Raw genomic sequence first — 12,552 nt, forward strand, 5'->3', positions numbered from 1 at the left:
AACTTTCCAGACTCCCTTGTAACTAAGGTAGACTAACCAATGAGATGCAGGCAGAAGTTTCTAGGGAGATTGTTTCATCAATAAAAAGGCAAAGACTCACTGGAAAAAAGATACTTTGCCGTTGGGTCCTCCCTCTCGTACTTTCTGCCAGGAGGAGGCAGAAGATATTCTGTGAGTTTACAACAAAATGCTTAAGGACAAAGCCCACGTATGAGTTAAGGGTGAGCACAGAATGATGAAAACATCCCAGTCCCTGATGGCGTTACTGAACTACTGTAAAACCCTAGACTACTGATACCTCCTGGCCTTATTTCAGTAGATGAAAAAAATCTCAATCTATTTTAAGCCAGTGTTTGTCGGTTTTGTTTCAATTAACATATCATAAACTGATTTTACACACTATGCCAATGAAAGATTACAATTCTCTGAAGCTGGTATTACATGTACTTTTTTACGGATGAGAAAATTGGGAGTTATAAAGGCCTCAAATTTTTTTTGGCCAGGACAAGTAGGGAGCTGAGTAGGGACACAACACTGACCTGTCAGACTCCAAAGCCTCTGATAATAAACACTATGCTATGATTTACCTCTACTGTAACTACAATTAACTTATCCTGCCAGGATTCTAGACAAGGAGAGACTGAAAATAAAAGCTAAAACTAAGTGACAAAGCAAGCTACAGGTATAAGGAATAATTTGTCTTCTTGTCACTCTATATATTCATCTCCTATCATTTCATGAGACAAAATTTATGGGAATTCTCTAATAGGATAGGACAATGTGGGATACTGAAATGATATAAGCAGATATACTGGAAATTTGCTGAAATAAATAGTATTATGACACATCTGTAAGGACCCACTGGCGTGACTTCAAATTATGCTGTAACGTTCCCCCAAATTTTGTCTAGTTAAGCAATTACTTTTTAAAAGTGTTATCTTTTAAAAAATTAATAAATATTAAATAATTCAGAGTTATAAAGCTTAAGACACACTAGGGTATCTCAAAATGAAGACTAAGAATGATTCATCCAGTTGATAGCAGTATCTCTGATTTGGCAGATCATTGAGTCTTCCTTGAAAAGTATGAATATCTATTTAAAAAAGTAACTGGGGTGCCTGGGTGGCTTACTTGGTTAAGCGTCTGACTTTGGGTCAGGTCATGATCTCATGGTTCATGAGCTCGAGCCCCACTTTGAGGTCTGCACTGACCTGCAGAGCCTGCTTGGAATTCTCTCTCCCTTCTTCCACTCGCTCGCATGTGCAAACACACGCATACGCAGAAGTCTCAAAATAAATAAACTTAAAAAAAAATTTAAGAAACTGTTTTATAGAAATAATTATGCTCATTATTTTAAAAATTCAAGTCCTGGGGCGCCTGGGTGGCGCAGTCGGTTAAGCGTCCAACTTCAGCCAGGTCACGATCTCGCGGTCCGGGTCACGATCTCGGGGTCCATGAGTTCGAGCCCCGCGTCAGGCTCTGGGCTGATGGCTCAGAGCCTGGAGCCTGTTTCCGATTCTGTGTCTCCCTCTCTCTCTGCCCCTCCCCCGTTCACGCTCTGTCTCTCTCTGTCCCAAAAATAAATAAAAACGTTGAAAAAAAATTAAAAAAATAATAATAAAATAAAAATAAAAATTCAAGTCCTACAAAAAACAAAGAAAGTAAAAAGTCATTCAAAATCTTGGAAACAGAATGTTAACATTTAGTAGCCACCATTCCAAGCATCTCTCTAAATATATATAAAGAGAAAGGAACTGGGGTGTATGTGTGTGTGTTAATTTACATACAAACAAAAATATCATATATACGTTACTATTTTAAAATAAAAAGCTGAAAGATTTTATTTTAATCCAACATAAAAAGAAGAGGAACTAGGGTTCCTGGCTGGCTACTCTTGACCTCAGGGTCATGAGTTCAAGTGCCACACTGGGTTCAGAACTTAAGGAAAAAAAAAAAAGAAGAAGAAGAAGAGGAAAAACTCAAGGAATTGCTTCTTTTCTACAAGAGATCATACACTAAAATATAAATACATTATATGTAAATGTACATGAAAGAATTTTAAATAAAGATTAAAAAGTTGAAGTAAATATTTTTAAAAACTATGTATTTCAGTTGTAGACAATATCAGTTATTCCTTTGCTATAAGAGATGAGCTAAGTAACATTATTAACATTCTGTCCTTATTCCCAATCTTTTATTATTATCCCCACTCTTTTATTTAACCTAAGTCAGGGTTAAAATATTTACATTTCTGTTCTGGGCCCATAATACAGTAGCTAGGTTTGGCTTAGTTCTACCACTAAACAGTCTTTTATATTTAAACAATTTTATCTTTCAAAACGTGTGTTAATATATGCCCTGTGTGCACATACATACAAATATAAATATACACAATGTGGCTTTTAATGCAAACAGTACATATTATTTCATAACCTATTTTTAAAATTTGAATGCTATGAGCATCTTTTTACTTCACGTATTCTTCCACAATGTTATTTTTAAGAGTAAAAATCATATTGCTTCATTGGATTTACCAAAATTGAACAAATTCTCTACAACTTAACATTTTCCTGGGGTTATTTTTGCTCTTCTAAGTAGAGATACACATACCTTAAGATAATTTTCACTATCATCAATAATTACTTATATAAATTCCAAATTAAAGAATAAGTCAAATGTTAACAACCTTTTAGTTTTGGATAAATGTTTTCATATTTACCTCCAACAATATATTCTTTTAATTTAGACCAACTAAAGCAAGTTCCTATTTCTGGCCAGTGACTACCTGGTACAAATTAGGCCAACGATTTTGTCAATTGTTCTATATTGTATTTCTTTGATTACTATTGATATTTTTTATTAAAATTTTTTTTTAATGTTTATTTATTTTGAGAGAGAGGCAGAGGCTCCATTAGTGCAGGGCTTGCTTGGGATTCGCGCTCTCCCTTTCTCTCTGCCCTTCCCCTGCTCATGCACTTGCTCTCTCTCTCTCTCTCAAAATAAATAAATATTTTTTAAAAATTTAAAAACATGAACAAAGCACAAAATTTCTTCATCACTGCAAAACAAAAAAAAAACAACCCATAATTTTCAAGGCTTAAAAATGTCATGTTTAAGAACAATTTCTAATTCAAGCTAAGACAGACAGCAAAATAAATACACAAAACGAGACCTACCTACTAAAAACATATGAAAAAATTTAAGTACTTTCTAAAGCTATGTTAGCACAGGGCATTTCAAGTATGTTCAGATTCCACAGTCAAGATTATTTCTAAAGTGATGATTAAGATGGCCAGAAAGATATTACATAAACTCAGAATGGGACAGTAACTCTGTGAGTGAAGCTGAAACGTTAAGAACAGTTCATTATTAATATTTCATGCAAGGGATAAAATAATCATGATAAACACATAACAGTCAAGTTTATATTAGTTTCAAGAAATGATCAGTTCAGAGCTAACAAAATCTAGTAGTTTATTAGATTGTGGTAACAAGTTACTTCTGATCTATTATGAACAACCGGGATTGACAGATGTCAAGGACCATTTCTGACATATAAGAGTTTTGAAGAAAAAAAGTACCATGAATGGGCTTAGGCAATAAGCCTCCATCTTTTTTTTTCTTTTTTTTTTTTCAGGGTGGGGAGGGCATATTTCTGATTCATTTCTGAATCTAAAATGCCTAAATGTTTTCTTTGCTGGGTTCACTACTGTGTCCACAAAAACTCACGTTTTTCTCGACTCTAACATATCCTATGCTGTATATCAGAGTAAATTTTCATCACTGAAATGCTATCTAGGAAATTAAGTTCTGAAAATGGTAAGATATTTGTAATAAACCTGAGAGTAAGGAAAGAAGCAAATTGTTTTCAGCTGATTAGAAATCGTGTTTGAGTGAGAAACAATGAATTTCTGCCCCAAAATGATATATCTGAAATACCAAAATACAAATATTTCTCTATAAAAATGGGGTGCAAGAGGAATGATATGAAGCAAATCACAGTAAAAGAATGATTAAGATTTTATCAGAGAACAAATTATTCTACCTGTGTCTGAATCTCGTTCTTCATTTCTTGATGGGCTAATGGTAAAAGGAAGTTTACGTTTCATGGACGATTTCTCTTTCATCTCCTTGCCCACATCACTTCGGTCAATTTTTGGAGTTTTACTGTATGATGCAATCTTGTCTTTACTCTATTAAAAATCAAATATGAATACAGTTATAACAATATTAGCTAAGCAAGACAGTATTTAAGAAATTTATGAAGAAAATTTTCAAATATATTCAAAAGTAGAGAGATATTACAAACCACTATCTTTAATGTATTCAAGAGCCAGTTTCAACAACTGTATCATTTTTTCTAACTTGTCTCATATTCTACTACTTTTACTTAACAGTCTAATTTTAAAATAACAGTAAAACAAAAAATCTTGAATAAAACTCTGTAAGCATAATATACATGTCACCATCAATGAACAAATATATAAATCAGAAAAAGTGATTCTGGATACAATAAAATATATTGTGTTTTGTTAATATCCCGTACCCACTCCAGGTGAATATCCTACCTTCATGGTCTACAGCCATTATCAAGTTCACACTTATTATAATTTTAATATCTGAATTGGTACTGTACATCTAAACTGGGCTATAAGAACTCCTTTGTGAAAAACATGCCAGACACTAAGAACTAATAAGCCACATCACCTTAAAAGAACAGTTCCCAAACTATCTATGATAATAAATGAGAGATGATACTTGTAGAGATTCTCAGAAGCAAGTTAGAAGTAGACTCAGATTGCAGAAGATACCAGCTTTCAACCCAAGAAAAGAAAATAAAGGAAGGAAAAGGGGAAAGAAGATAGTAAACAAAATAGTGTTTTTAGAGTGGAATTTACCAACAAAATCAAAAGGTGATTTTAAATGAGCAACAGAATAAGACTTCAGTGAGTCCAATCATGAAAATGAAAAAGAGAAATAATAAAGATTGGGACTGAGACCTACATACAATTCCAAAGGGGTTATGGAAAAGTTACAAAAAAAAAAATACAAAAAATACTGTATTCATTTTTATATCACTAAAATTTTAAGATTATTTTCTTAGAAAACACACATTACTAAAAGTTGACTCATGAAAGAAACAAAAAACCTGAACAGACCAATGATCATAGAAGACAATAAATCCATACCCAAAGATTTTAAGTTTACAAAAAGGTACTAGAGCCCAGAAGATTTTACAAGAGATTTAAAACAAGTTCAAGGAACAGATATTTCCCATTTCATGTAAATAATACTGCAGCATAAAGGTATGATTAGAATCCATCCTTAAGTCTAAAACATACCAAAAGATAGAAGTTATAAGCTAAATTCCTTATGAAATAAATGCAAAAGTAAATTATCTTAAATAAACTGTCAAATCAAATTTAGTGTCTTAAAACTTAGAATCAAGCAGGCTCACCCAAAGAAAACAATAATAATAATTATTAGAAATCTCTTTAAGACAACTCACCATATCAAAAAATTAAAGAAAAACCATATGATGATCTTAACAGGTGACAAAAGTAACATCTCAACAGAGTCTACAGTCATTTTTGATAAATATATTAACAAATCAGGAAGACAATGTGATTTCCTTGTATCTTAACTGATAAAGATTGCTGAAGAATAACAGCCTTATATTATTTACTTCTCAGTTGTAAAGTTAAATTCTCTTGAGCTGTTTTTCCACTTCTGCCAATGAAATCAAGCTTCACAGGCATGTATTTTGTTTATGAGGTTGTTTTAAAAACGTAGTTTTATTATTACTAAGGCATGGTGAAACCAACAGATCAGGTGACTACTGTCACTGAAAAGGCAGTTTGTTACTCACAGTTTCCAAGGGAGGGCATGCTATACACCAGATAGGGCCACAAAGGGTAGCACCACGGTGGGTCAGGAGGCATAGGGAGAGAAGGGAAATGTGGGCAAAAGCTTTTATTGTGGTTTCCTCAGGAAAGAAAAGGCAAGGCCTGGCTTGCAGCAGTTTCTGGGGTATGGGCACTGTTTCTCTTATTGTCTGGTACATGGCTCTCATGTAATTTATTAGGGCAGGGACAGTGGCCCAGAATGTGAGAGTTGGATACAGTTGGTGGTTGGGTTTGGACTCTGGATTGGTTTGCATATGAAATATATGGTCACAAGTGAGTTAAGATCTCTGGGAATTGGCCAGCCATGGGAACGGCAGTCTCCCCAGTATCAGCAGGCCCCAATGTCAAAGCATCAGAAATAAAAAGGCATGATTAATACAAAGTTAACCAACAAAATTCTAGAGAATTGCCTTAGAAATATTAAGTCTTTATTATTAATAAAAGAATCTAAGAAAAACACGAAGATGTCCCTTTTCCCTTGCACCTGTGTAAGTAAAGATACCGTACTGTGCCATAAAACAAGTTAAAAAAAATAATTTGATAACACGTTGAGTGGAAAATGTTCCCTAGAACATATTGATCATACTCTCCTCTGCAACAGGGTGATCAGGGTGCACATTTGCAACTGCTACCAACTAGTTCTGTTCGTTGTAAAATAAAATTGTCCTTGGAAGTGTTACTTGAACAAAGCGTTTTTGTGAGATTCTTCAACACTTTAAAAATTATTTTCAGATCTAGGGAAAGTAACTTTCAAAACAGTTATATCCAATTGTCCTGAAATTTCTGTATTACCAAATGATATAAATACAGTATCAATCCAGGAACAAATCACTGGCACATTCTTCTCCCATATCCATGACATAGGAAAGTCTAGGACTCTGTTAGATTATTTCAAAATATTTTAAATCTTTTTCATTTATATTACTGTTATTCTTTCAATAACCTACAACAGCTACCATACACAGTAATAAAAATGTCAATGTATCATTTGGGGTCTACTATACATCAATAAATCAGTAACAGCAAAACATCAATGGCAAAACAAGAATGACTTTCTATCACTGCTACTGCTAGACAATGTACTGGTAGCCTTCACCAAATCAGTTAAGATAGAAAAAAGAAAAGGTAAAAATTTACTCAGAAAAAAATATGTACATAGAAAATTCTTGAAGGATATAACCCAAAATGTTGATAGCTATCTGTGGGTAACAGCACTACTAATGTGTGGGGAGACAGTTCCCCATGGGTCTCTTGCATATCTGCACCTCTTACATGCAGAAGCACTAACTCCCTTTTTTGGGACTATCTTTTCAAGAATATCTATATGGAGAACAGCACTGGAAGATATGATCTCCTCCTGGAGCAAAGAGCAGATCCGTTTACTATTCCATATAATAAACAGTTTCTCCCTTTGGGGCAAAGTTCTGATAGACTTACTGTCCATTACAAAATATTTGGGGTTCTTCTCCCGTACTGCAATCCCCTTTTATGTGTAGCTGTCACCTGGCTCTCTTTGTATCCCCTTGTGAGAAATAGGGCTCAGGTTACAGGCACAAATGCTGATAGATCACTACTACTACTGCCTATGAGAAATAAACTTTCCTTTCTATTCCACTCAAGAGTTTCACATCTGTTGCCAGCATCCATGAAACAGATTAGCTTGCAAGTAGGGTAGGGTACAATCTCAGATTGTTGATGGTTTTTTATAAGGCAATTTGTTTTCATTAGTCTTCTATGTATTTTCTAATTTTTCTATAAACCAACATGTATTACATTACTTGAATGGTAAAATAAAAATTTCTCTATATCACTAGGCTATGGAATAATGAAAGTCTGAATTATATTGATGGAAAGGATAAGACAGCTATTTAGAAAGTTAAATGATTCACACCTACTCCCACACACTTCATGAATTTAACCTAGATTTTAGATTTTCATAAAAGACTTTATCAAAGATTTTGATCTACAAATCGTAAATACTAATTTATAGCTGAAACAGAAAAATTTCTAAAAACTAAAATCAATGGGAAAAAATCCCACATATTAGTGAAAGGATAAACTATATGAAGAATTATGAGTAGACATTTTTGATGAACCCCTATTATGATATTTAATGAGATAATGAAAGCATTTTATATTAAAAGTATATTGCTAGAGAATGTTATTATTTAAAATTATGCTCTATTTAATATATTTAAGAAATTAAATTTTGGTTCAGGTTATTTTATTTAGGATCTCATAATGGCAACAGTTTGTGTCCTATTAAACTGTAAACAAGGTCTCTATCAGAACAGCTGTATACTCATTTCTAAATTATATGGAAGAAAAAACTCAGAAGAAGCTTGAGGCTGGCTTTAGGGCCACTCACTCACTAAAGAAAAGACAAACAAAGGAATATGCTTTGCAAATATACAGTTGACTAATATGATTGTGCTCCTCTCCTACCCTCCCTTCTAACTTCATTTTGTTGTAAGCAGCAGCAGTTAACATGGTCTATAAGCAGGAAATTACAGCCCTTCCTCTTCTTAAGGTACAAATAAGCAGTCAAATATTTAAAACTGAGTAAAATTACTTTAAAAATTTTTTTAATGTTTATTTAGTTTTGAGAGAGAGAGAGAGTGAGAGGGGGAGGGGTAGAGAGAGAGGGAGACACAGAATCTGAAGCAGGCTCCAGGCTCTGAGCTGTCAGCACAGAACCCCATGAGGGGCTCCAACCCACACGAGATCATGACCTGAGCTGAAGTCGGATGCTTAACTGACTGAGGCACTTAGGCACCCCAGAAAATTACTTTTAACAACAGCTTTCAATGTCAAGTTGCTCAGAAATCCTGTAAAACATGGCAATAAGCACCATGTGCATTGCCTCAGAAGAGTTTCTGACCCTTACCCAAACAAAATAAGTATGTGATCTTGAAAAAGTACTGAATGATTGAACAGAGACTGAGAACAGTTAAATATATCACTCTGGGTAAACCAAAAGTTCATAAAGGAAACATAATATTCTGTATTTATTCTTCCTATGATATAAATCTAAGGATTTTTTAAAAATGTTTATCTAGCTTTGAGAGAGAGTGCGAGGGGCAGAAAGAGGGAGAGAGAGAATCCCAAGCAGGCTTGGAGCTATCAGCACAGGGCCCAATATGGGGCTCGAACCCATGAATGTGAGATCATGACCTGAGCTGAAATCAAGAGTCAGACACTTAACCGAATGAACCACCCAGACTCCCCTGTATAAATCTAATGATTAATAAGTATTCTTAACTTACCAAAGCAATGTTTTTAATAGAAATGTTAGTGAAAAATGTCTGCTTTTTGCTGTTGTTTCTACATTTTTATGAGGCCAATGCTCTGCCACTACTGTATATTTACTGGCAGCTTTCAAAAGATACATACAAAGTATCCAGGAAGAAAGAAGTTTTAACAAGCTGACATCAAGCAGCCCAAATATAATTTCACAAATGCAACCTTCACTATATTCAAACATTTAGAAATGAAAGTTCTAATTCTCTCCTCAAATCTAGCACTGTATTCCGTCCCTACAATTCTACTGAAATTACTTTTACCACACAAAGACATTTTAAGGTATCCCAGCTGACAAAATCCAGTGGCCTCATTCTTCCTGTTCATCTCTGTGGCACTTGGCATATAGACCCCCTTAGCTACTCTTCTCTGTTTAATCTCTCCTGGTTCTCTCTGTCCTTGTTTCCCATCTCTCGATGATTCTGAAAGTATTTGAATTTCCCTAGGCATATTCTCCTTCCTTCTTACTCTACTCTCTTTGGGTTCTATCTCCATAATGATAAGGTTAACCTTTTCAACGAATCCTCATTTCCAATGAGCTGTTTTGAGTTCTGGACTTTGATCTATCTAGCTGCCTACCAATACTTCTTGTTGGATGTTCTGATGGCCAACTCAACAAGTACAAACCAAACATTCTTCTGAAAACAACAATTCCTCTATTTCCTAAATTCCTTCTCAAGGAATAGTTCAATCAAACTCAGGGTGGATCCAGATTACTTTTTCTACATACACAAGTTTAATTCATTCAACATCTTTTATGTCTGCCAAGCTCTTTCCATCCCCATAGCCACTGCCCACACTGCCTTTTGCTTGGATTTTTTAAAAAACACTCTAACTGGTCTCTACTATGACCCTTTTGGCCCAATGGCTACAGGATAAATTCCAAGTTCCTTAGCAACACATCAGGCCATAATGAACTGGCCGCTGTCTAATGCTTACCTCCCACCCTCCATCCTCCACAGGCCACATCCTAACTTTATATGTATCTATTACTGTAACAGATTTAGGTCTTTTTTACATCTTGGACTGTCCTCTGTTCCTACTTTCCTGCTGGCCAAATACTTAGTCATCCTTGAGAATCCAGACTAAGTAACTTTTCTACTGTGACACCATTACTGACCCCTCTAGAATTGTTTGTTTCTCTCCTTTTTGTCCCATCATTATACACTCAATACTCTCATTAATGTGCTCCTTACAGTGGTAAAGAAATTCTTAAATTATGGTATCTGAGACCATCTCAGAAGATCTGCAAGGCCAGAAATACGCTCACAGTAACACTAAGGTGCCACGTGCACCTTTCTCATACTCTCAAGAATATATACTGCAGCTCTCTAGACACTACATGACAAGTGATATCCAAATACACTGCATGTAGATGCAGATGAGAATTTGGCGGTCTTCTGTTAAGTCACACACTAAAGATACGTGCAAAACCAATGACACTCTTCTCACTAATAGTTTTTGTCTTGGAACATATAGTTATTTTCCATAAAAATATACTATGTGGGTAAACATACACATATGTATTTTTTAAACCAGTTAAAAAAAAATCTAAAGTTTTTCTCAGTTTCAATTTCTGATATTGTAAATATCAACAGATATACCCACATATAAAAAAGCTCTTTGGGATCTTTAGTTACACTGAAGGGGTCCTGAGAGCAAAACATTCAGACAAACAGGAAGAGTGTTCGAGTTTAGAGTCTTCATGAAGACTTAAATCACGGCTTAACCACTCACTGTTTTATTCCAAGTGTCATAAAAGAATATATAACACAATAGGAATCCAATGTAAGATTTGTTAAATAAAAGGAATAGTAAAAATACTTTGCTTATGATTTGTCACATTTGGCAAATTAAAATATCATTTGGGGAAAATCGTCTATGGAGGAATAAAGGTATTAGCAACTTACCTCCCCAAGAAACAACTATAAATCTAGACAAAATTGTCAAAAACAACCACCTTAAGGCTCCCAAAACTGAAAAAAAGCAAACAACAAATTGAGAAGCATTTTTTTTTTTTCCCCTCAAGAAAAACTGCTGAACTATGGACAAGAACAGTGAGTGTCTTTGGCATTTTTGCCTGGGGAATGCTCTCACATTCCCTGGCTGATGCTTAGTTTGCATGAAGTGCTACCAGGGTGGGGCTGGCAAGAAAAGCAGCATCTCTGCTGCCAGAGTGTGTCAACTCGAATTGGCAAAGAAGGTGTAAAAAGCCTATCCAGATGCACTGTTTCTAAAAATAGCAAAGAGGGTAGGAAATGATTGGAGGGGGCAAAAAACATACATCTTATTAGCCTAAGGTTGTGATCCTGCTGCAGAAGAGCATCAAGCCGGTGAATAAGCAAGAAATTTAACAGGGAGATTACAGAAATGAGAGAGCCACAGGGTGTGCCAGATAAGACTGACACACATCCCTGGCTGAGAGGAGAAGATCAATGGGAAAGATCGGAGAAGGGCTAAGCTCTCCATGCATCTCTCACTGACAGGGAGATTATGTGTACATGCAGAGGAAATCTGAGAGGGTCCATATCCTCTACATATCATTAGTTGACTGCACACAAGCACAGCAAGACCCAGGTGAGCCCAACAAAAAGTAAATGCCAGGACAGATTTGAAAAATGCCCTAACATTGAATGCACTCCCCAACACAGGCAAGTGTGCCTGTAGAAGGTGGAAATCTGACTGGCTCATGGTGTTTGAGTACAACTCCTGACCAATCAATGGCTGCTGACTAATTTATACAGACACAGGGGTACCTCTGTGGAAGCAAGACTAAAATATAAAAAGAAAAAAAATGGATACCAGTGGTTGTGACAAATACTGCAAACTCCTAACATTTTACTCAAAAAACAAACAAACAAAAAAAACCCAAAAAACAAAACAAACCAAACAAACAAAAAACCAACTTAGCAACAATTACAAGGTTCAGGTGGGAAATAATGAGCACCCAAAACTGTAGAACTGCTACAGTATATGACCTAAATTGTCCAGTTTTCAATAAAAATTAAGACATACAAAAAAGCAAGGAAAAAAGTATTCAAGAGAAATTTCTCTGAGTAAGCCCATATACTAGATTTGAAAGTTATTATAAAGAAAAATAAAACAATGTTTAAAAATTTTAAGTATGACAATAATGACTTAAATAATATCAGTAAGGAAAAATCACAGAAAGAGCCAAATGGAAATAATGGATTTGAAAAGCAAAGTAACAGGGCGCCTAGGTGGCTCAGTCAGTTAAGTGTCCCGACTTCAGCTCAGGTCGTGATCTCTCGGTTTGGAGTTCACACCCTGCTTCGGCTCTGTGCTGACAGCACGGAGCCTGGAGCCTGATTCAGATTCTCTGTCT

At 35.2% G+C, this 12,552-nt stretch overlaps 1 protein-coding gene across 4 annotated transcripts in view; it reads right to left on the reverse strand.

Moving 5' to 3' along the window:
• The window catches only part of ANKRD12 (ankyrin repeat domain 12), a 128,586-nt gene that overhangs the window by 77,067 nt on the left and 38,967 nt on the right, over positions 1 to 12,552 (reverse strand). For all 4 annotated transcript variants that reach the window (XM_023241751.2, XM_045042439.1, XM_011287973.4 and 1 more), the window contains exon 3: positions 4,046 to 4,193. In XM_023241751.2, coding sequence (XP_023097519.2) covers positions 4,046 to 4,193 — 148 coding nt within the window. The remainder of the gene's footprint in view (positions 1 to 4,045; positions 4,194 to 12,552) is intronic.

This window comes from Felis catus, chromosome D3 (genome assembly GCF_018350175.1).
Source record: "Felis catus isolate Fca126 chromosome D3, F.catus_Fca126_mat1.0, whole genome shotgun sequence".
Lineage (NCBI taxonomy): Eukaryota > Metazoa > Chordata > Mammalia > Carnivora > Felidae > Felis > Felis catus.